The sequence below is a fragment of the Trachemys scripta genome, chromosome 11 (assembly GCF_013100865.1).
Source record: "Trachemys scripta elegans isolate TJP31775 chromosome 11, CAS_Tse_1.0, whole genome shotgun sequence".
NCBI lineage: Eukaryota > Metazoa > Chordata > Testudines > Emydidae > Trachemys > Trachemys scripta.
In genome coordinates, this window is record NC_048308.1 from 58,341,125 (window position 1) to 58,364,317 (window position 23,193).

The window sequence follows — 23,193 nt, forward strand, 5'->3', positions numbered from 1 at the left end:
CATACTAGATAGGGGATGGTGGTGCATGCAGGGGATGGATTAAGCTGGAAGTAGCCACCTGTGAAAGTGAATATCGAAGATGGCCTATATTCTATGAGGTAAACTAATGACACAGATGCTATCGCTGCTGGGAAGATGAAAGTAAGACGTGAGCTGGGGAAAACAAAAGCAAAAACACAGCCACCCCCCCCACACACAGACGTGTGTAATAGCAAAACCCCTGCTGACATAGCTATAATGTTGCGATGGGTTATTTTAAATAAAAGAGCCCTTTAAGTTATGGTATAATTCCACTCATTGCCCACAAAACCACTTCCTTTCCTATGAAAGGGGCAACAATGACAAAAATGTCAATTCTCCTTCAGCTTTGAAAACTTAAGGCAGACGGCTGGGGCTGGTGTCTGTGTCAGACAAGTATGAAGTCAGGAGTTTTAACGTTCTGTCTCCTCTGCCTTCAGTTGGAAGCCCTCTGTGGTAAGTGGCATTTGGGATTTTGCTTCTTACAATAATCATCCATAAGGCATTTAAGATACACAATGACCAGATGTGTAAATGGGGAATTACTCAGGATGGGGTTGGGGGAACAGGAACAGTTAAGAAAAATAGTTGCCAAGAGGAAAGATGTCAGTCTCAGCCTTATCACCACCACAGAGGTTGGTGCCAGCACAGAACATTCGCGCTGTCTTGAGACACACAAAAATATGCACTTTGGCTGTTTCACTCATCTGCTTGGAGTGATCTTTCAGCTGTAGCTATTGTAGTGCTTAGCCATCTTCCCTTATGGAGCAGAATCTAATCTATTGGAAATGTAAAAGTGCGCCAAGTGCCTGTGTGAGGAGATCCATACTGAGCTATTGATTTCAAGGAGGAGTCATGTTTGGGAGGGGAATTCTTTTAACTTGGAAAACATATATGGGCTGGAGAAGTGGTTTAGGTCATTTATATTGCAGGCTGGAAATGCAGAGTGATTTACAAGGAGCCATGGCTGATGCCATCCATCTGAAAATGACCATAACACTGACAAGGCATTTTATGGGATTCAGCACCTATCGCAGCATTGTAGTCTGCAAAGTATAATGCCATAGCTCGCTTCTTTTTAACTTCTCGGAAACCCACCTTCCATTACATACTATTCCAGTGCAGAAATTCAGTCAATATTTGATTAAAATAAGAAATCTCATTAACCTACATACTGTTGTAGGATTTAGTGTGATTTGTCCTAAGTAACAATACTCTGAAGTTTGGGATTTGGTGGGTATTATTACCACTAAGCCCCATTTAAATGTGTTCCTTTGAAGGTCATGCCTAGGGCCAGTGGAAGTATGTGCTACTGAAATTCCAGTGCTATAAAGTAGGTTTAAAGTCCCTGTGGAATTTCAATACTTTCAGGGTTTTATGCAGAAATTAAGCTTTGTTTAAGTAAAAAAGACTTTCTAGCCCTTCTGCTTGTGAAGATACGCTTCAGAACGTTAGCTCGGGTACTGCCGGCATCCAAAGCCTTCAAACAGGCAGATTGAACGCCATGGCAAAACTCCCATTGACTTCAGTGGAGTCAGGATTTCACCCAATATCTCAAGTAGTGTGTGAGCCGGCCCTTGTCTCAATGAGGAGTTAACTTGAAAAGTTGTTAATGAAAACCAAACATCAATACTAACCACTTCCATTTTGGCGGAAACATCCAGCTAACGTGCTTTATCCAGTGTAGCTGGATTCAGTGGAAAGGACATTTCATACAAAAAGAATGAGACTGTAAATGAATGTTCTCTCAGACACTGGAATTTTTTTGACCCTCAAGCTGGGAATCAGGGGGAAAGGAGGAGCAAAGGGAGGGTAAAGAGGGTGATTTCAAAAGCTCCTCTGAGGGAAAAAATGAAATCTCTCAGGAAATGTTTTTCTACATTGCTTTCAACATATACCACGGTAATTATTTACTATTATTAATTATTATTATTATTATTAAAATGGACAAGATGGGGTGAAATAAGGGGCTGTTTGATTTAGAATATGTCAACAAGGATGCAAAGAATGTATGGAATATGTTACCCTATAAAATACTATTTCCAAGCATTTTAGCAGAATTTCATTAGGAAAAACATAGTAGCATTTTAACAAAAATGCCTGCAGATTTGCAGGCCCTAGCCATGATCTATGGATATATTTCCAATCAGAAACTGTGCCATGTAAATTAAAATTTATTTTAGTCTTTGCAACTTTGTGGTATAATCTTGATAAAGAAATCACTGTGAGAATGTGCAGCTTCATGCTCCAGTCCCTACCCAGACGGCTATTGACTTCATTTCAATGGAATTTGATCCTGCATAAGGCATGCAGGACCAGGGACTAAATGGAGAAAAGAAAAACATCAGGCCCTCAATCTAATGTGAGTTTTTTGTATTTATTCAGTTTACCTTGGTAGGGCTTTACATTGGTCCCTTTTGAATTTCTCCCTCAAACAAATTTCCCTAGGATATTTGTCCACAAAATCTCCAAGAGATTCCCTATTAGTAAACTGCCTGTCTAAAGGTCATGGTAACACTGCCATGGGGCTGCAGATCAGACAGCAGTGGGGTTCTGGCTGTGGAAAGTTGTCTATTCTATATTTTTCATGTAGCCATTTAAAAAAGTTAACATTTGCCAACTGTTATCATGGGTTACAATGGAAACCTCCTATTGTCAGTGTAGGGAGAAGCCATGCTCATCTCAGATACTAGAGTGAGGTACTGAATGGCAAATGCTGACATTTTAATAGGGACCACCATAATATTTATCCTATAGCATAGACAGCAAGTAGTACATCTGTGGCCACCACCTTTTTTCCTGTAGGATATCTCTGCTCTTTGAGTCTGGGCCCTGATTCTACAAAGACTTATGCACACACTTAGCTTCAGCCATGTGAGTAGTTTAACTGAGTTCAGAGGGCATCGGCTTAGAGGGGCTGGATGGGTCAGTGCTACAGTGACTTAAAACTGTTTTTGTTTTCTTTATGCTATTGGAAGAAAAAAATAATCCAAGCTCATCTTCAGCAGCTGAGATTGTGTTTGTGACTTTCATGAGTACGTTACAACTAACATGCGTCTGACGAAGTGGGCATTCACCCACGAAAGCTTATGCTCCAATACATCTGTTAGTCTATAAGGTGCCACAGGACTCTTTGTTGCTTGTTACAACTAAGGCTCTGTTCTGAGAGTCAAACCACAAAACAAAAACAAAATCCCCTCACCTCCGCCCAACGGTCCAAGACTATTTCCACCCAGCCGTCCCACCCTCAACTCCAAGTTTCAAAATGAGGGTTAAACTTTATTTTATTTTTTAAGTCTGTTATGGCCAGCTGCAATTTTACCTGGGCTGCTTGCAAATGGCATTGAGTCACTGACCAGTCTGAAAGCCAATAGCAGCTGGTAGCCAGCTGGCAAATAAAACACCTATTGGTTACTGGCCATCCAACCACTACTGGTGCAGAAATCCTTGAGCCCCCACCAAAGTGCCCACTGACTTTATTGAAGATGCTGAGGAAGATGTTCTAACTCAGGAAGCATGTTGGCTGGACTGAGTTAGAAACAGATGTTAATCTCTTATGGAAGCCAACATAGTTTATGCACGCATGTCTGCACACGCATGCCTGTACCCATCAGCTCCACATTGCAACCAGAAATATAAGTGGCCAGAGTCTCCTTTTCCTTAAACCAGGGTAAACCAAGAGAAACTCCACTTAAGTCCAGAGTTACACCTGCTTGTGTGAGAGTTTAACCCCTGCCACAGGCTTCTTATTTCTATTGCATTACTTCAGCCTGATTTTAATGAAAAAATACAACCTTAAAGATGGCACCATTCCAAATGCTTTAATACAGAAAAGGAAGGGGCCATTTTGCAGTCTGTCTAAAAAACAGTGCTTATACACTCCACCCATCACAACATCTACGTGTATGTTAGGGAGCGACATCACAAATGTATCTAGCTAGTTCCTATCCAGGATTGATGGGGTCCCAGAAGTAACATCCTATCTTGGAACAAGGAAAATTTATCCGTGTGGACACACAAATCTCCTTGTCTGCCTCACTCCACAATGATTGATGATAATGAAAAAACTAATGATGTTGTACTGGCCTGTCAGAAGGGTTACCCATTCCAAGTGACTGGATTTTGCCAACTTGTATCACCAGCTAAAGCTGCACATTTGGCACAGTGAAGACAGCAGAAGCAACCACTAGCTACTGGCAAGAACTCTAAAGGCTCAGAGGTTCGCACAGTTTGGAATTCATTTCCACCCAATACTACCTAGTAGTTAGAAAACAGTATTCACTACAATTTCTATATTAATCATCTTGCAACTTTCAGAGACATTTTTGCAACACTACATGACCGTCTCCATTTTGGCAATGAAAAACTCAGCTTTCAGTGGCAAAGCTAACTTGGGCTCATGAAGTATGCCTGTGAAACTGGTGATCTTTTGTTGTTCTCTTATATATCATTAAAACCTCATTCACAGGAGTTGCTCTCTTTACGCTGTGATAATCACAGAATCACTAAGGTAAGGCTGGAAAGGACCTCGAGAGGTCATCTACTCCATGCTGCCATGCTGAGGCAGGACCATGTATACCTAGACCATCCCTGGCAGGAATCTATCTAACCTGTTCTTAAAACCACCCAATGAGAGGGACTCCCTAACTTCCCTTGGTAACCTAGTCCAATACCTAACTATCCTTATAAATAGAAAGATTTTCCTAATATCTAACCTAACTCTTCCTGTGGCAGATTTAGCTTATATCTTGTCTACGGAGGGTAGGACAAGGAGCTGCATCCTCCCCCTTGTCATCTTGTCTCAAAACTAAACATGCCCAGTTTTTTGGTCTTTCCTCACAGGTCAGGTTTTCTAAACATTTTATCATTGTTATTGCCGTCTTCTGGACTCTCTCCAATTTGTCCATGTTTCTTAGCGTGTGGCAACCAAAAGTGGACACACTTCTCCAGCTGAGGGCTCAGCAGTGCAGAACAATTACTTCTCATGTCTTAGCACACTCCTTTTAATACACCCACAGAATATTAGCCATTTCTGCAACTGCATCACATTGTTGACTCATTCAATTTACTCAATGTACAGTTGACTCACTCAACTCCCAGACCCTTTTTTGCAGTACTACAGCCTGGCAGCATTTTCACCTGTTACTCCACAGAAACTGATTATTACATCATATTTACCAAAATGTTTACTCAGTGAAGTGATCTTATCAGTCCTCAGTCTTCTTGGTGGTTACAATTCTGGGCTCAGGAAGATACAAACTATGCTTCAGTTGGCCAAAGTCTCACATGAATTGTATGCTTAATGACCCTCCCCCACCATTTCTATCGCTGGTCAGCGGCAATGATGACACTTATGCCCCTCAGCATAAAAGACAGATTACCACCACTTGAACAAAAAGAATAACTTCATTAGCTTGTAGCAAAATTAGCTTGCTATTCTCTATGTGGCCAGCCACTAGGCGACGTGGAAACAGTGTGCTAAATAAGGTGACCAGATGTCCCAATTTTATAGGGAGAGTCCCGATTTTTGGGTCTTTTTCTTATATAGGCTCCTATTACCCCCCACCCTCGTCCCAATTTTTCACACTTGCTTTCTGGTCACCCTAGTGCTACATGGGTTTTTAGGATAAAATTCACTGCTGTGTAAAGCTTGTGGCCCACTTAAGCATACATAATCACATAGTCCCATTGATTTCCATGGGGCTATTTGTGGAGTGAGCTGCTATTCAGCGTTAGAAAGTGTAGCAGAATTTGGCCCTATTTAACCAAAGCAATTGAACCAGAAATCTAAAGAGCCCCAGACTACTATTAAATACCCCTCAAAAATATTAGATAAGATTTAAAATACTAGGCAAACACTGTAAGCTTTACACCTGATACACTGACACATTTTCAACTTTTTTCTTCCCTTCACTGATTTGTCCATGCGCTGCCTAATTTTAAAACTATCAAACTACAGCCCCTACAATTAGACAGTATTTACCAAATCTTTACTTAAAATAATTAACAATAGCACAGCAACTTCCCCCCCATCAAACTTTACTTAGGAATATGCAAAGCGGCAAGAATTATTTTAATGTTCATCCTTTCTCTTGGTGCTGGCACTTTCTGTGTTTGTTACTTTCTTATACAACAAGTTTTGTTCTGTAGTGAGTATACTGGAGCTGACATCTATACTCCACCTGGGCGTTTTTCCTGTCTGTCCTATCACCACAGCAGTGGGAATGGGACACCAATATTTTGACTGTCCGCATACATGGCAATAGCCCTGAAAGTGGTACAGACTATTAGAACTATCATAGCATCAGACAAGGGTAACTGACTGAGCATAGTGGACCAGAGGCCATGTGGTAACAGAGGAAGAGTATGACTCAGTCATACAGGGGTGACAATATCTTGTTTCTGTAGCACCTGCCAACTGAACACCTCAGAGTATTTTACAAATATTCAACAACATAAGTGTCTTTGGGCGCCTGCGAGGGATGTGCATATTACTAAATGTTCTGAGGAATAGAGGGACTTGCCCAAGGTCACTCAGCATGTCTGTGGAAGAACTGGACATAGAACTCAGATCTCCCTACTCCTGGTACATTCACTAGAGTATATGTTCTTGCTCTCGCTCTTCAGGATGCATTAAGATCTAATGGAGAGTAAGGTAGAGTGAAGCTTGCAGCCATTTGCTTCAAGTTCTGCCTCATCCCCCATCCCCACACTTAATACTTTTTACTACTGGGAAAGAAGTTAGTTGTCAAAATACAACAATTTTAAAAATAACGTATAATAGACATGACAAAAACTAACGTTTTCAAGGATTTTTTTTTTTAGTCTAACAAACAACTGGTATTTCTGATGTCTTTGCTAATAAGGAGGTTTTAGAATGCTTAGTGCAGGAGTGGTGAATTACTCCTGGCAATTTCCTGGCCAACGGGCAGCAAGTGGGTAAACAAGACTTCAAAGAAGTACAAAACATGAATATGAAAGACCACTCGAGTCTTACATGCAAAAGACTGAAGCATGTAATTTTCTACGCCTGTGTGTTTGTAGAATCGGGACAAGATTGCAAGCTCTTTGGGGGCAGTGACTGGATTTTAGAATAGCTTTGTACAGCACCAAGCACAATAGGGGCTGAGTCTGGCTGGGGCCTCTAGACAATACTGTAATATCAAAACAATAATATATTGGCTCATTAAAATTCTTAATTAACTATTTTCATTCTATTTCCCTAGCATAGCAAAATAAAGTTGCTTGAAGTGAGTCTTTTAATCCAAGTGACTTTTGAAAGCCTTACTGAAAATATTGTCAGAAGTGGAGAGCCAGTCTTTTCTATCTGGCTGGCTGGCTGGCATCCTTCTGATCTTAGAAGCCCTGATAAGAGAAATATAAGGCCTTGACTATCATCTGAGTACATGGTCCAATAACTTCTGATTTTGAATCCTGTCTAACACACATCCCCTCTGTAGCTTTAGGCAAATTACTTAACTTGCAGCTTCAGTTTCTACTTGCAAAATACAGATAATACTTACTTTGTGTGGGTGTTGTGAGAATTAATGAATGCTGCATAAGTGATTGATCTTAATGCTGGATCAATTCATGCTCTTTAGCTTCTGATTTTAATGTTTTGCAATTTTATTGCATTGTAGGATTTTATTTGTTAGCACTAGAAAATGATGTCACCATCTTATCATCACATTATGACCCCTTAGTCATTTTAAACAGCAAATTACATTTTATTTTTCAGGAACTGAACGGTGTTCATCACATCGACTATGCAAAAATATAGGTAAGAGCCATTTTTAAAACAACATCTAATATTTCCATAAATTGTCTTAAATTGCAAATATTTTTTTGTATCACAATACGCTGGTTCTTGAAATGGAAACATGTCCTTCTTTACAATGGACATTGCAATTCATGCATCTTCCCAAAGGGTTTCCCAGTTCTGTTAGCTACTGACTCCTACAAAAGCCAAACGGGGAGGTACTAGGAGATCCTCAGTCAGGTGTTTTAATTGACTTCTCAAAAATAATTTGAATAATTTTTGCTGCATATGAGGTGATGGCTTCACTTCTCATGGATTTTTGTGAGCACCTGCAGCCACAGTGGATGTGGATTTTGGGTGGTGCGAGTGGGCATGGGGTGACATTCCTTCTCCCTACCCCAGCAAGCTTCCATGATAAGAGGAGATATAAACATGTCAATTATTAGGGTCAAACTTAATAGCTATTGCATAGAGGAAGGACAGTTTTGTGAATAAGGCACTGAACCGGGACATAGGAGATTTGTATTCAATTCTACCACTTTGCAACCTTGGGTAAATCTTTGTGCCTCACTTACCCATCTGTAAAAGAAGAATATGATCATCATCTTCTCCCACTCTTTGTTTGTCTTGTCTATTTACATTTTGAACTCTTTAGGGCAGGAACTGTGTCTCTACACAATGCTGGGTTCAATGGGGCCTCTAGGCACTACCATAATACAAATAACTAGTATGCAGGATCTAAACACTAACACTGACCTACACCAGCTTACACTGGGTTAGTGCACATATTTGTTCAGCGGCATCTTCACAAGCTATTTTACACCTTGTTTCAACATCTGAATACAGTAACTCCTCACTTATCGTTGTAATTATGTTTCTGAAAAATGCAACTTTAAGTGAAACCATGTTAAGTGAATCCAATTTCCCCATAAGAATTAATGTAAATGGGGGGGGTTAGGTTCCAGGAAATTTTTTTTCATCAGACAAAAGACTATATTATATATATATATGATGATGATTGTGAAGCTTGGTTGAGGTGGAGGAGTCAGAGGGTGGGATATTGCCCATGGAATGTCTTACTGCTAAATGATGAACTAGCAATTGGCTGAGCCCTCAAGGGTTAACTCTCACACTCTACAAGGCAGCAGGAACGGAGGGAAGAGAGATAGCATCACAGACAGAGACAGAGACACACGCCGTGTGTGCGTGAGAAAGAGATGCGCATTTCCCCTTTTAGTACACTGCCTTGTTAATTAGATCAGCTTGCTGAGACCTCAGGGTAACCGGGGTGCAGAAGCAGGGGGCAGGGGGACACCCTGACATTAGCCCCGCTCGTTCTCCCCCCCACCCGCACAGCAAGCAGGTGTCTCGGGGAGCAGCTGTAAGGCAGTGGGCAGGAGCAGCACATGGCAGTGGGGGGAGGGACAGCTGCAATTACGAGCCTGCTGGGCAACTGCTGCACAGGGAACTTAGGGGAACGGGGAGGTGATCGGGGGAGCGGATGGGGGGCTGCCGGTCCACCCTGGTTCCAAGCCCCCACCAGCTAGCTGCAAGGGGCTGCTCTTCCTGCAAGCAGTGGACAAAGCATGCGGCTGCCAAATGACGTTAAAACTTTAAACGAGCATGTTCCCTAATTGATCAGCAACGTAACAATGAAACAATGTTAACCGGGACGACTTTAAGTGAGGAGTTACTGTATTAAATGGGCCCAGCAACAAAATGGAAGAGATTTCAAGGGTGCCCCTACATGATATAGGCTATATTTTTCTCTCTTTCCCGCTGTCAAGGGAATGTTCATTGTGGGTTACTCCCCAAAAACAGACAGTTCTGGACATGCACACTTCAATAGATTTCAGTGCTACAGATGTTTACCTGGTTTGATATTTACTTGGAGATTTTCCTGCATAGTATAATTATTTTTTTCTCTGCAGAACAACCTACTGTCTCTGAGCCCCAGGTGACACTTGAATTTCACAATGGGATCGTCAAATTCAACTTCAGCGACCCTAAAAATGTTACTGAATTCAGCATGACACTGCTGAAGGGGCACGAGAGGCAGGAAATCTGTGCATTCCACATGGAGAATGGGAAGTCAATACCTGAAACTAATAGCAGCTACTGTGAGCCAGTGCACTCTGGCAACAGCACGTCCTTCATTCTCAAAAATTTGGAAAGCAAGCACACCGGCATTTATCTCTGCTGCCTGGAAATACTTTTACCTGCTCCCTACATAGACTGTAGGGTAAATGAAACCTATTTGTATATCCATGGTAAGTTCACAGCCCCTCTCTCCTTACTCTAGCTTTAGAGATGTATAAATGAGAATGTTTCTCTAAGATACCAAAGGCAAATTTTGAATTAATTCTAGATTAGCACAAAAATCCATTCTGAGTTTTACCTGCATGTGTCACAGGCAAAGTCTTAGTTATCGGTATCTGTACCAGAAGCAATATATAAATCTAATTTATGGCCTGATCTAGAGAGGTGCTGAGCAACTCCCATTGCTCACCTCTTTGAATCGGGACCTGGGTCTGTTAAGTAACTTGGGACAGTCTATCAAAATCTAAAGGACATTTTGCTGTCTACCTGAAAGGGGCTGGGACCGCACCCCAATGGGTGGTGAATGAACATCAATCATCTTTTGAGTTGCCATTCATTGTGTCTCGGATATCTCACCTTGGCTGGTTTGCAAGTGTCTTGCCTCTAGCTGAACAAGTTTATAATCTCCCCACCCAAGCCCTTGCCTTTGTTCTCTGTTAGGATGGATGATAAAACCATCTTCCCAGTTGTCCTCTCTTCTCCTTCTGTCCCTTCCCTCCCTCAGCATCTGGGGAATACCGGGGTAACCATGAAATTCAATGGCCCATGTTTTGTCAGATCTGATGTTCTAGTGGTTCCTTAAAAATAGATTAATCTGTGATCCAAATCCTGTCACTTCTCTTGCCTAACATTTCCAAAAGCTACCCCTTCCTTTGTGTCTGGGCAGCCAGATCGCTCAGCCACAGCTGTGTCATCTCATGACTTAACTACTGCACTCTCCTCCGGTCTCTAACTTTGCCTCCCTCCATTTCATCCAAAATGTTGCTTCCAAATTCCTTTCTCTCACCAGTCCTTTGGACCACTGACTCCCCATTGCGTTACTCATTAAATTAATACTCAATCTGGTTTGGGCCTTCAAGGCCCACCCACAGGGGCGGCTCTAGGCACCAGCAAAACAAGCATGTGCTTGGGGCAGCCCATTTGCAGGGGCGGCACGGATCCAGCATGGGAGCTGAGAACCAACAGGGGGCCCTGGGAGCTGTAGTTCCTTGGTTAGCTCCCTGCCTATAGAGCCAGCCCTGGAGCAGGGAAAGAACTATATTTCCCAGCATTCCCTTGGCCACTACCAACAGGAAAGAGAGGGAGGGAGTAAGGTAGCTGAGACCTCATGCTGCAGTGAATGGAGAGCTGCACTGGGGGTAGGGATACCATATTTTAACATTCAAAAAATAGGACACTCCTCGGGGAGGGAGGGTAGCCCCACCCTGCCCCCATCCACTCCCTCCGACTGCCCCCCCCAGAAACCCCAACCCATCCAACCCCCCTGCTCCGTGTCCCCTGATCACCCCTTCCCGGGACCCCTGCCCCTAACTGCCCCCCCGGATTCCACCCCCTATCTAAACCTCCTTGTCCCCAACTGCCCCCTCCTGAGACCCCTCCCAACTTCCCCCCTAGGACTCCACCCCCTACCTGTCCCCTGACAAACTCCCGGGACTCCCATGCCTATCCAACCGCTGCCTGTCCTCTGACCCAGGGCTGCGGCGGAAGGAGGGTGCAGGTGGGGGGGTAGAGAGGCCAGGGCTGGGGTGGGAGGAGGTGTGTGTGTGTGGGGCAATGGTGAGGGTGAATGAGGGAGCCCAGAGCTGGGGTGGCAGGGGGTGTGGGTGGGGGGGAAGAGCCCAGGGCTGGGGCAGCAGGGGGGTCCGGCGAGGAGCCCAGGGCTGGGACGGGAGGCAGCCAAAATTTTTTTTGCTTGTGGCGGCAAAAAAACTAGAGCCGGCCCTGCCCACCCATGATGCAGCCCTGGTCTCCTTTCATATTGTCCTTTGCCCCCTCCACTCTGTCAACAATATTAGCCTCGATACCTCCTTCACTTCTTCCTCACACAAAATCCTCTGGACAATTGCTGCGTTCTGCCTCATGCTCAGCGTGTCTTCCTCGAGTCCATTCACCAAGCCAACCAATCACATCATTTAGATCCCTCTCCAACACTGACCTCTGCCATTTCCCCCACTGCTTAAAATGCATGGGGTTGCAAACCCGAAAAAAAAATTTTTTTTGTAAAGCAAGCTGGGTCACTATCTTACCAAAGCTGGTCCTCCAAGATTATGATTCTCCCACCCCAGCACACACTTTTTTCAGACCGCTCTAAGCATTGATCTCACCTACGCAAAGTGTGTGTGTGTGGGGGGGATAATTTAGACTGCTAATCTTCAGTGATTTTTTTTTTTAATATGTTCAAGACTCAGAAGCCTGCATTATATCAGAAATGATGTCATGGATGCTTATTGGGATCACTGTATTTTCCATGGTTTCCTGTATCTGCTGCATAGTAGCCTGTTGCTTAAGAAAGAAGGTAAGCAATTTCCATACATAGTCCTAGGTCCAAAGCTGATACGTTGAGGGCCTGATTTAGTTTGATTTAGGGTATGTCTTCGCTAGCAACGTTTTAATGTGGCTGTGTAGTCACGGCACCAGCGCTGGGAAAGAGCTCTCCCAGCACTATAAAAAAACCCACCTCCACGAGGTGAGTGCACTATCTTGCAGCGCTGTAAAGTGGCAATGTTTTTTCGTGCTCAAGGGTGTGTTACAGACACATGCACAGCATGTGCTAAGAGTGTCAATGAAATGGAATTCAGTCATCAGTGACAACAGCCCAGTTTTAATTTTTTTTAAGTCAGACTAGCCTATTGATTTAAAGACCTGGAGCCATAGGAAGAAACAGCAACTTTGCACAGGTCAGCAAAAATACCTTGGGAAGGAACTCACTTGATTGTTTTCTTCAAGAGGGGAAAGAGGAGTAATTCCAGCTCTGTTCCTGAGCAAAAGCTCTTAAAAACAAAGGTAACAGCCACAGAAGAAGAGAGTTTTGTTGAACAGAGTCTGCTTTCCTCTTCCAATTTGTGAAGTTTGGAAGCGAACACCATCCGGCTTTGAAAGCAGAGTGAGATTAATCATCCTATTAAAAAGGACAAAGGCAAGAGTGAATGGGGGTTAGAGACAATCAACTAAATTCAGGGCATTTTCTTTGCAGACACAGCAATGTGAATCCAACTCCCATGAGTTCAACAGTGAATATATGCCCATGGCAGCAGTGAATGCAGCTAGAAAACCAGCATTCTAAGGTTATACTATGTCTTTACTGAATCATTCTTACATCGTTAGCAACAGGCTTTCTCTATGGGGAAGGGTTGGCCTGATCTGCCTCCAGCTGACTTTAGAAGTGTGAGTGTTATAAGTTGTTATAATTTATCTGGGTACAGGAATAGCAAACTAAAAGCAAAATCCCCAAAGAGCTTACCGATCAGAATATGGAGATATTCCTATCTCATAGAGCTGGAAGGGACCTCAAAAGGTCATCAAGTCCAGCCCCCTGCCTTCCCTAGTAGGATCAAGTACTGATTTTTCCCCCGGATCCCTAAGTGGCCCCCACAAGGATTGAGCTCATAACCCTAGGTTTAGCAGACCAATGCTCAAACCACTGAGCTATCCCTCCCCCAACAGACCAGTCCTCAGAAATGTTAATGCTTCAGAACATGGCGATGTAATAAATTCAAGAATGAGGAACTGATGTGAAGCATCAGTTGATTCAGACTCTTGTGATGCCACATCTTTCCCAAAAGGACTCTGGGGAAGTGCCTCTAATTCAGCTCTGAGTATATCTGCGTATCAAACTTTGGATCGTTACAATAAAGGCCAGGCTGTGGCTGTTGGCCCAAGTGTGGGAGGGTGTCAGGAGCTTTCGCCCTGACATGGGCCCTTATATAGAAATCAGCCACAATTTAGAAGGGGAGCAGAGCTAGAAGCTGGAGTGATTCCGGCTTGTTTACAACCAATTCTTAATTTCTGTTCCAGGTGTGAACTTGCAAGTCGGTCACCTGTGGCACAGGAAGTTTCCTTCAGCCTCCGGCCACTTGAAATGTCAGTTTCACAGCCAAAGAGATTTTCCCAGACTGAACTCACACGATACTGATCGGCTCAACAATGAGACATTAGCTCTAGAGCTATTTCCAGTCGTGTTTTGCTTCAGATATTCTGTGTTAACTTGGGCATGGCCAAATCCATTAACTGCACATCAAATGTGACAACATAAAAAAAAAAAAATCTTGTAGTTGAAAAATGTAGAATGTTTCCTTGACAAGGATATTGCTGCAGTGCTGCATAGAGCAATTATGTTATACCTTCTGCAGAAGGTTTCTTCTATGATACCTCCCAAAAATGAACTACCTCCAAAGTCCACTCCAGCCGCATGGCCAGCAACAGCAGCCATTTTACTGCACATATTACTGCTTTGTTATGTCCAGTTTAGCAAGATTGGTCTTCACGCTTCTTAACAGCACCACACTAGGATACTTTAGTGTATATATACACATTCTGTCCCTTGGATGGGGACTACAGACAATAGAGAAACAATGGAAGGAGTGTATAATGTACTTTCTAGTGTCATCTAGAATCTGTTATTGTGCATTTTTTTTTTTAGTTTTTCGGATTCTCACTACATCTTCACAACCCAGACTGCAGGGATCCTCTTTTCCATGTAGAGCTAGGGAAATTACCGTTTTTTTCTAGAAGAACAAAATTCTTCCAGTATACATTTTATATATTAAAATCCCAAGACTGTGGCTCTTAATTACATAAGTAAGGGCGGCAGGATCAGTCTCTACATGAGAAAGCAAGGCACAGCCTCTTTATCCCATCCTTTTATTTATCTGTATTACAGCACATACGTGGTAAGGTACAAAAGACCAGAATATTCAAGAGTCCTTCATCACCTAGAAACAGAGGAAGATGAAGTTTAAGTCTTAACTTGGCACTATCTTGCTTTTGTGGCTTTGCATCAGACCTTTATCATTTCCCCTAGAGCAGCTCAAAGCCTCAATCACCTTCAGAGTCTAATGACAGTATGTGTTAAATGGCCCACTGGGAATCACACCTGAATATCCTGCCAGGCAGTGCATACCACATCACTGTTCAGTTACTCTAAAATTAAAGCATCATATTAAAACCAATGTCTCCAATTCATTTACGGAGTAGAAATACCGGTAAGAAATACTCCCATTTTCTATCAGACAGAAAGCCAGGTGGCTTCTGCGATCCGGGACAGTTAACTTTAGAAAGGAGGGCAGTTAATATCTCATAAGGGCTTCTTCACAGCAACGGACCCCAAATGAGGTGGTTTTGCAGACAAGGGCTGAAAGTCCCCAGCCGAGCTGACCTACCTTCAGACAAGTATATAGAGATGAAGAGAATCAACAAATAATAATGAATAAATAATAAACAACAAACCAGAATGTCTGTGGCTAGAGCACTACACTGAAACTCAAGTCTGGGTGCTAGTGCTGGCTCTGCTACTGGCCTGCCAAGTGACCTCAGGACTTCCCCTTTGTGTACAATGGGGATAATGATACTGCCTACCTTGGTAAACCACTTGAAGATCTACTGATGAAAGATGCTAGATAACAATCCCTAGCTCTTACTTATCCGTGAGATGTGCTGACTATGAGAGCCCTGTGTAACACCTGTGAGTCCAAAGGAACCTATTACTAGACTGAGAAGGAATCTCATGAAACCGCAAGTTCCCAAGGGAAAGGTACAGAAACCAGAGGTTGTCTCTGTGATATTTTCTGATAATAGACAAGGTGCGAGTCTGCTCCAAGTAGTTCAGGGGAAAAAATAATCTAGTTCTATAAATGTCAGATTTTCACGCCCTGTTACAGAAACGAGCCTCTCTAGATGAGCTTAGCAAAGTTTTAGACTAGACCATTTCTTTGTTTTATATGAGATCTCTCTGCTCTTAATAAATCTGGTTTTTATTACACCACATGGCTCTTAGACTGCTTGGAAAACTTCACACGCACCCTCCTGAGGAAACAAACCCCTCAACCCATAAGAGGAGGTAAAAAAGGGAAGCGGATGTTTGCAGTTTATCCCTGCAATGAACGAGGAGATATGTACTTTATTTATGGGTTGGTAGGTATAATAGGCCTGTGACAGGTTCGGTCACAGAAACTGTGGTGACGACACAGGAAAGGAAACAGAACGCCAGGTCTGTGGTAGCTAGAGAGCTTTACAAGCCTCTTGCAAAAAAAGCCTCCCAGGAAAACTTTTCCTGGGGTTTTTATTTCTCTCCTTACTTTGTTTACAACTCTTCTTAGTGGTTACATTCTTGCGCATAGAAGAGCCAGGCAGTATACATGCACATAAGATAACGAACCCATCTCTTGAGCGCGTGAACACCAGCTGCGAGGGTACAATCAAATCAGCCAAATAAGTTTCCCAAACACAAACGCTGGATTGAAGGTCACTCCTGCCTCGTAGCCATGGGAGCAGTTTGCCGCGCCTGTGGACTGGCGATTCGGGAGCTATGCATCTCTACAAGAAACCCCCTTGGGACTATCACCTGATGTGCTGGAATTACCTCTGAGCCTGTTTTCCCTGGCAGCTTGGGACTCCAGAACCCTGCCTTGTTGAGCCAGACATGCTAGTCTGCTGCAACACAGACCCAGGTCTGGTCCACGCCCCCGAAGCTGCAGACTTAAACCAAAGACTGCTCAGCAGGTGACCTATTTCCAGCACCCAGCTCCCAATGGGATCCAAACCCCAAATAAATCTGTTTTACTCTGTATAAAGCTTATACAGGGTAAACTCATAAATTTTCCGCCCTCTATAACACTGAGAGAAATATGCACAGCTGTTTGCTCCCCCAGGTATTAATCACTTACTCTGGGTTCATTAATAAACAAAAGTGATTTTATTAAGTATAAAAAGTTGGATTTAAATGGTTTCAAGTAATAACAGACAGAACAAAGTAAGTCACCAAGCAAAATAAAGCCTAATACATTAAGAAACTGATTACAGGTAAAATCTCACCCTCAGAGATGTTCCAATAAGCTTCCTTCACAGACTAGACTCCTTCCTAGCCTGGGCCCAATCCTTTCCCCGGTACAGTCCTTGTTAGTTCCAGCAGACATCTTAGGTGGAAAGCAGGGGTGTTCTCATGACTGGCAGCCCTCTTTGTTCTGTTCCACCCCTTTTTATAGCCTTGGCACAAGGCGGGAATCTCTGGGTCCCCACCCCTCCTTCTAAATGGAAAAGCACTGGAATCCATCTTAAACCTGGTATCAGGTGACATGTTCACATGTCCTGTGAGACCCCAACCTTCATTCTTCCAGGGCTGGCCCGCACCTACCCAGGAAGGTTTGCAAGTAAACAGAGCCATTTATGGGTCATTGATTCTGAAGCACCATTAATGGCTTCCACTTAGCATGTTTACATTAGTAATACAAGTTTATATCTTATTCTCCTAACTCCAGACATAGAAATAATACATGCAAACACAAACACACTCAGTAGATCATAAGCTTTGTAATGATACCTTACCAGAGACTTTTTGCATGAAGCATATTCCAGTTACATCATATTTACACTCATAAGCATATTTCCATAAACACTGTGGAGTGCAATGTCACAAGGCCAGGGCCTAGTGCAACTGCTGCTGATCCACTGCAGGAAGCCTGGGCCGTGGTGTCCTTGCCTGAACCCTGCCTCTTGCCCTCCCTGCTCCACCCTTTCCCTGAGGAGCCCCCCCCCCACCAGCCACCACTGCCTGTTGAGTCCCTCCTTGGTTCTCTCCTCCACTCCACCCCCCTGTGATGGGTTCCACCCAGGGTGTCATCTGGAACTGGAGTACTACTGAACCCCTGTCCCATCAGCCTGGGCTCCCTCTCACACTGTAGTGCCGTGACAAGCTGCAAAGCCCTCCAGCCTTCACTTTCACCAGCATACAGGTAGGGACACACCCAGCTGCAGTTACATGCAGGCTCTCTAACCATCAGCTTCCCAGCCTTGGACCCCAGAGCAGTACCGTCTTGCCCTGGTCAAATCTGGCCAGTATATGGGTTTAAACACCCGGTCCACCTCTCACTCAATGTGAAGAGAACAATGCACGCTTGAGGTAACCAAGCAGAGATTTTTTCCAAGCACTCCAGTCAAAGCTCACTGGTCTCGATTAAAACATAAAATAAATTTAACTACAAAAAATAGATGAAGTGATTATAAAGGATAGCAAGCAGATCTAAGCAGATTACCTAGCAGATAAACAAAAACGCAACCTAAGCTTAATATACTAGATAGGGTGAGTATGAATAGCAGATTCTCACCCTAACTGATGGAACAGGCAGATTTGTAGATACTTAAGGCACAAGATACACTTGCTTTGCAGCTTGAAATCCCCGGGTGTTTCATACACAGGCTAGAAATCCCTTTAGCCTGGGTCCAGCACTTCCCCCAGTTCAGTCTTTGGTCCTCGGGTGTTTCCAGTCCTCTTGTGTGGGGAGTGAAGAAATCTGATATCACTCCTCGCCTTATACAGCTTTAGCATATGGCAGGAACTCTTTGTTTCAAAGCTTGGTTCCCAAACCACTTTGTGGAAAAATACTGACATCCCAAGATGGAGTCCAGCATCATGTGGCCTGGTCACATGTCCTTGTAGAGTCATAGCAGCCATTACTAAAGGGCTGTCTGTAGCCTTCTCAGGAAGGCTCACTAGGTGGGGGATAAGCTTCTCCCAAGGCCTTTTGCTTTTCCTAAGGGCCCATTACCCTGAATAGGCTCTTCACAACCAGCTGTCTAAACTAGAAGCATCTTGTCTAGTGGGCATTACCCAGGTATACCTACATTTGAAGTACAGACACATAGTCAGTATTTATAACTTCAGATACGAAAATGATACATGGATACAAATAGGATAATCATATTTAGCAAATCATAATTTTTCCAATGGCACCTCACATGACTTATCTTACATAAAATACATCATAACATAATAATATCACTACGAAGAAGATGGGGTGCAGTGTAACATGCCCCTCTCCAGAGGTCCCCTCGCTCACTGCATCCCCCCCACCTCCATCCCCCGGTGAGATCCCCCCACATCCCTCCCTCACCTCCATCCCCCTCCCTCCCTCCCTCTTCACTCCCCTTGCCCCAGAAGCCAGCGGGGCTCAGCGCCGGCTGACAACCTGGAGCTCGGGCTGGCCAGCAGCCCAGAGTGGCCCAGCCAGGGCTCCTCTGGCCACAGGGGGCAGGCGGGTAGGCTGGGGGAACAGGCTTGAGCAGAAGCGGGGGGCAGGGGCCTAGCCTCCCCAAAGGGGGCATTCACAGACCTCCTATGGCTTTACTGTTATAAATATTACATGCGACTCTGTGTCCCTGTTCAATTTTGTATTGCTGCCTACTTGAACTCGGAAACTTAATTCAAACCACAGCTGGTGGCTGGCCTAGGGAAGGAAGTTAGAATGATGAGATAAAACAGTCACAGGTACACGCTTTCAAAGCAGCTAAGAGAACATTGGGGCTATCACTGGCAGGTGTTACTTCCTGGGAACACTGACAGGACTTGTTTTTTTGTCTGAGACACTAAAGATCAAAAGACTATGACTGGTTAAAAGGTGCCCTTGGCAGAAAGGGGAAGGGCAAGTGCTCAGGTCAGCATACTGGGAGGCTGACACACAAACTGGGGGAAAAGTAAGAGCCGCAGGCCATGTCTTCGTAAGCAATGCCTAGGGCCACGTCTACACTACCCCCTTATGTCAGCCAAACTGAAGTTGCTCAGGGGTGTGAAAAATACATCCCCTGAGCGACATCGTTATGACAGCATAAGTGATCATGTGCACAGTGCTCCGTTGGCGGGAGACACCCTCCCACTGGCACAGCTACCGCTGCTCGCTCGGGATGGTTTAATTATGTCGATGGGAGAACTCTCTCCCTGCAGCATAGAGCAGCTACATGAGAGATCTTGTAGCAGCGTCACTGCATCAGTACAGCTGTGCTGCTGGACGCTCTCTAGTATAGAGACAGCCTAGGTATCTAGGTCAGGAGCAGCTAAAAGATGAAGGGCTTGTCTTCATCTACAGTGCAGGTGCAGCTGTAGCGCTTAATGAAGATGCTCCAATGCCTCGTTAACCCACCTTCCCAAAAGGTGGTAGCTATGTTGATGGGCGAGCTCACTGTCTACATGGGGGTTAGATTGGTGTAACTAGGTCAGTCAGGGGTGTGGGTTTTTCACACCCCTGAGTGATGTAGTTATACTGACATAGGTCTGTAGTGTAGACCTGGCCTATGTAAGAGCCATATGATTAGGCCTCTTTTTTAAATGTTAACCCACATCTCTGAATGCTGTATTCCTGCAGTTAATATTAAACAGTACTGTTTGAGAAAGCTGTGTGGTTACTGTATTAACTACTATCACAGCCCCTGGAGAGGAGTCAAGAGCGATGATCTATCTGCTGAAGTAGTCATGGTTGGTCCCCAGAGGACTATACTCAGGTGCTAGTCTACGAGGGATTGAACTGCAGAATTCTCCCCTCCCCCCTCCCACCCCCCCACGAGAGCTGAAGGACTGAGATCAGACATGTTGGGGTGCAGTTGCTGAGAATCCCAATGGTGAATCTTGCCTGGTAATCATGACAATCCCCACAGAGGGTCTCAGTCAAAAAACACATGGACTAAGGAGTAGAGATGGTCAAAATATGTTGAGAGATTACAAACGTGTTTTGGAATTTTGAAGTGGTTTCCATTTTACTGAGTTTGAAAAGGAACAATTTTTGTTATTACATGAAAAAATTCAAAGTATTTTTGGAAATGTTTTGAATTTTTGGTTTCCTTCCCACAGACACACACACTTCCCCCTTTTTTCCTGTGTGTGCAATACAATGAAACAGAGCCAATTTTCCTTCTGCCACTAACTTTTCCACAGCTGAGGAAGCTTTGAAAAATTAGAGTGGCAAGAGGAAAAATGAATAGATGGAGAGAAAATAATCCCCTAGACAAAACTCATTCGATTGTACTCAGTGACAAGAAGGAACCAAAGAAAAAGAAAAAAGAAAAAAAAAGGAAGTGGGAGGCTAACATTTTGTTTTTTATGAAAAACAAAAATTTGGAAAAAGTGGAAGCCTTTCTGTGAAAGTGTTTAGTTTTGGAAAAGATGCTGAAAAAATGTTTTGAATGAAAAATTTCAACCGGCTCTACTCTGGAATTCTCTTCTAGATCAGAGCGCTGTATATGTAATGCCTAAGTAGCATCCAGAAGGACAGTATTTGAGAGCCTAGTTTGAAATTCCAGCAGGAACAAGCTGAAATTTTCCGGTTTCAGGGTAGCAGCCGTGTTAGTCTGTATCCTCAAAAAGAACAGGAGTACTTGTGGCACCTTAGGGCTTGTCTATACTTACCGCGCTGGTTCGGCGGCAGGCAATCGAACTTCTGGGTTCGATTTATCGCGTCTAGTCTGGACGCGATAAATCGAACTCAGAAGTGCTCCCCGTCGACTCCGGTAATCCTGCTCGCCGCGAGGAGTACGCGGAGTCGACGGGGGAGCCTGCCTGCCGGGTCTGGACGGGGGTAAGTTCGAACTAAGGTATGTCGACTTCAGCTACGTTATTCACGTAGCTGAAGTTGCGTACCTTAGTTCGATTTGGGGGTTTAGTGTAGACCAAGCCTTAGAGACTAACAAATTTATTAGAGCATAAGCTTTCGTGGGCTACAGCCCACTTCTTCGGATGCATATACAGTGGAATAAATATTGAGGCGATATATATACACACATACAGAGAGCATGAACAGGTGGGAGTTGTCTTACCAACTCTGAGAGACCAATTAAGTAAGAAGAAAAAAAACTTTTGAAGTGATAATCAAGATAGCCCAGTACAGACAGTTTGATAAGAAGCAAATGTGAGAATACTTACAAGGGGAGATAGATTCAATGTTTGTAATGGCTCAGCCATGAAATTTTCCATGTGTAGCCAGCAATAGATCATCACTATTTCATTAGAAATACAGCATAATGTACACAAACATCTGAGCATCTTGACAGCCACAATGGCTTGTGTTCCATACTTCTTGACTTCAGTTGTTAAATTGTAAATATGTTTGGGAAAGTATTTTGTTGAAATCTTCTCCAGCAGTTGCCTCAGTGGACAATAGCACTGCTAAAAAACCAAGTCCATTTGTTGTATATGATGAAAGAAGAACTAAAGATCCAGTGTCAGAAAGAAGCTTTTATTCTTGCTTTTTACTGAGAACCCCACCCCCATTATTTAAACTCTACGTTGATACAGGGGTTGCCCTTTACATCTTCCCCTAGATACCTTTAGCTAAGTATTGCCTAGAGCAGGGGTCGGCAACCTTTCAGAAGTGGGGTGCTGAGTCTTCATCTATTCACTCTAATTTAAGGTTTTGCGTCCCAGTAATACATTTTAAAGTTTTTAGAAGGTCTCTTTCTATAAGTCTATAATATATAACTAAACTATTGTTGTATGGAAAGTAAATAAGGTTTTTAAAATGTTTAAGAAGCTTCATTTAAAATTAAATTAAAATGCAGAACCCCCCGGACCGGTGGCCAGGACCTGGGCAGTGTGAGTGCCACTGAAAATCAGCTCACGTGCCGCCTTCGGCACCCGTGCCATAGGTTGCCTACCCCTGGCCTAGATAATATGCGGTGTCCTAGTTGTAAGTAAACACTTGAAATGGAAATTTAGCACTGGCAAGCAAACTAGGCTGAACTCAATCTTTTTAAAGAGGTGGTGTTATGTAACCCTTCTGCCAGCAGCAACAAGGGCTGGGGTCAATATCCGGGGTAGAGGGATCCCTCTTAACAGTAAAACACAGAACCAGCTCTAGCCCCCATGCAGTTGTAACGCTGACAGACGCCGGTCATCGGGTGAGATTGAACCTGCGATCTTGGGAGTTTACTGGATGAGCCTGTACCGCATGAGCTAAAAGCCAACTGGCTGTTAGCTAAGGCTGTAGAGCGGACTCTTGTAACTCTCTTGCTCTCTCTCTCGTCGCCACTAGATGGAACAGAACACCACACCCAGAAGGGGTGTGTTACACAGTAATCTGGGGAAATTACCCACCCCCTCTTGGTGCCTCTAAGAGGCAATACTTCCCCACTTGCAAGCCCTGAGTCTGTGGATAGCAGAGAAAACTTTTAATAAAAAGAGGAAAGGAACCTGGCATTAATTTGGGAAAACACCACAACCATGATTCGAATACATCTGACCATAAGCAAAACTCCCACTCCAGAGAACGTCGGGCAGGGTCCTTTGCCTCCATGTTTTACTTTATGGTGTGAAAGTCCAAAACAAACAAACGTGCCACTCC

The 23,193-nt window shown here is 43.9% G+C and overlaps 1 protein-coding gene across 1 annotated transcript; it reads left to right on the forward strand.

The window, feature by feature from the left end:
- The first annotated feature begins 229 nt into the window (after positions 1 to 229).
- On the forward strand, positions 230 to 15,812 carry LOC117885267 (inducible T-cell costimulator-like). The gene is made up of 6 exons (XM_034786548.1): positions 230 to 474; positions 7,757 to 7,798; positions 9,709 to 10,047; positions 12,280 to 12,392; positions 13,071 to 13,161; positions 13,892 to 15,812. Exons 1-5 carry the CDS (start codon positions 417 to 419, stop codon positions 13,158 to 13,160), a joined length of 642 nt encoding a protein of 213 aa, XP_034642439.1. The 5' UTR covers positions 230 to 416; the 3' UTR covers position 13,161; positions 13,892 to 15,812.
- Positions 15,813 to 23,193: the final 7,381 nt, after the last annotated feature.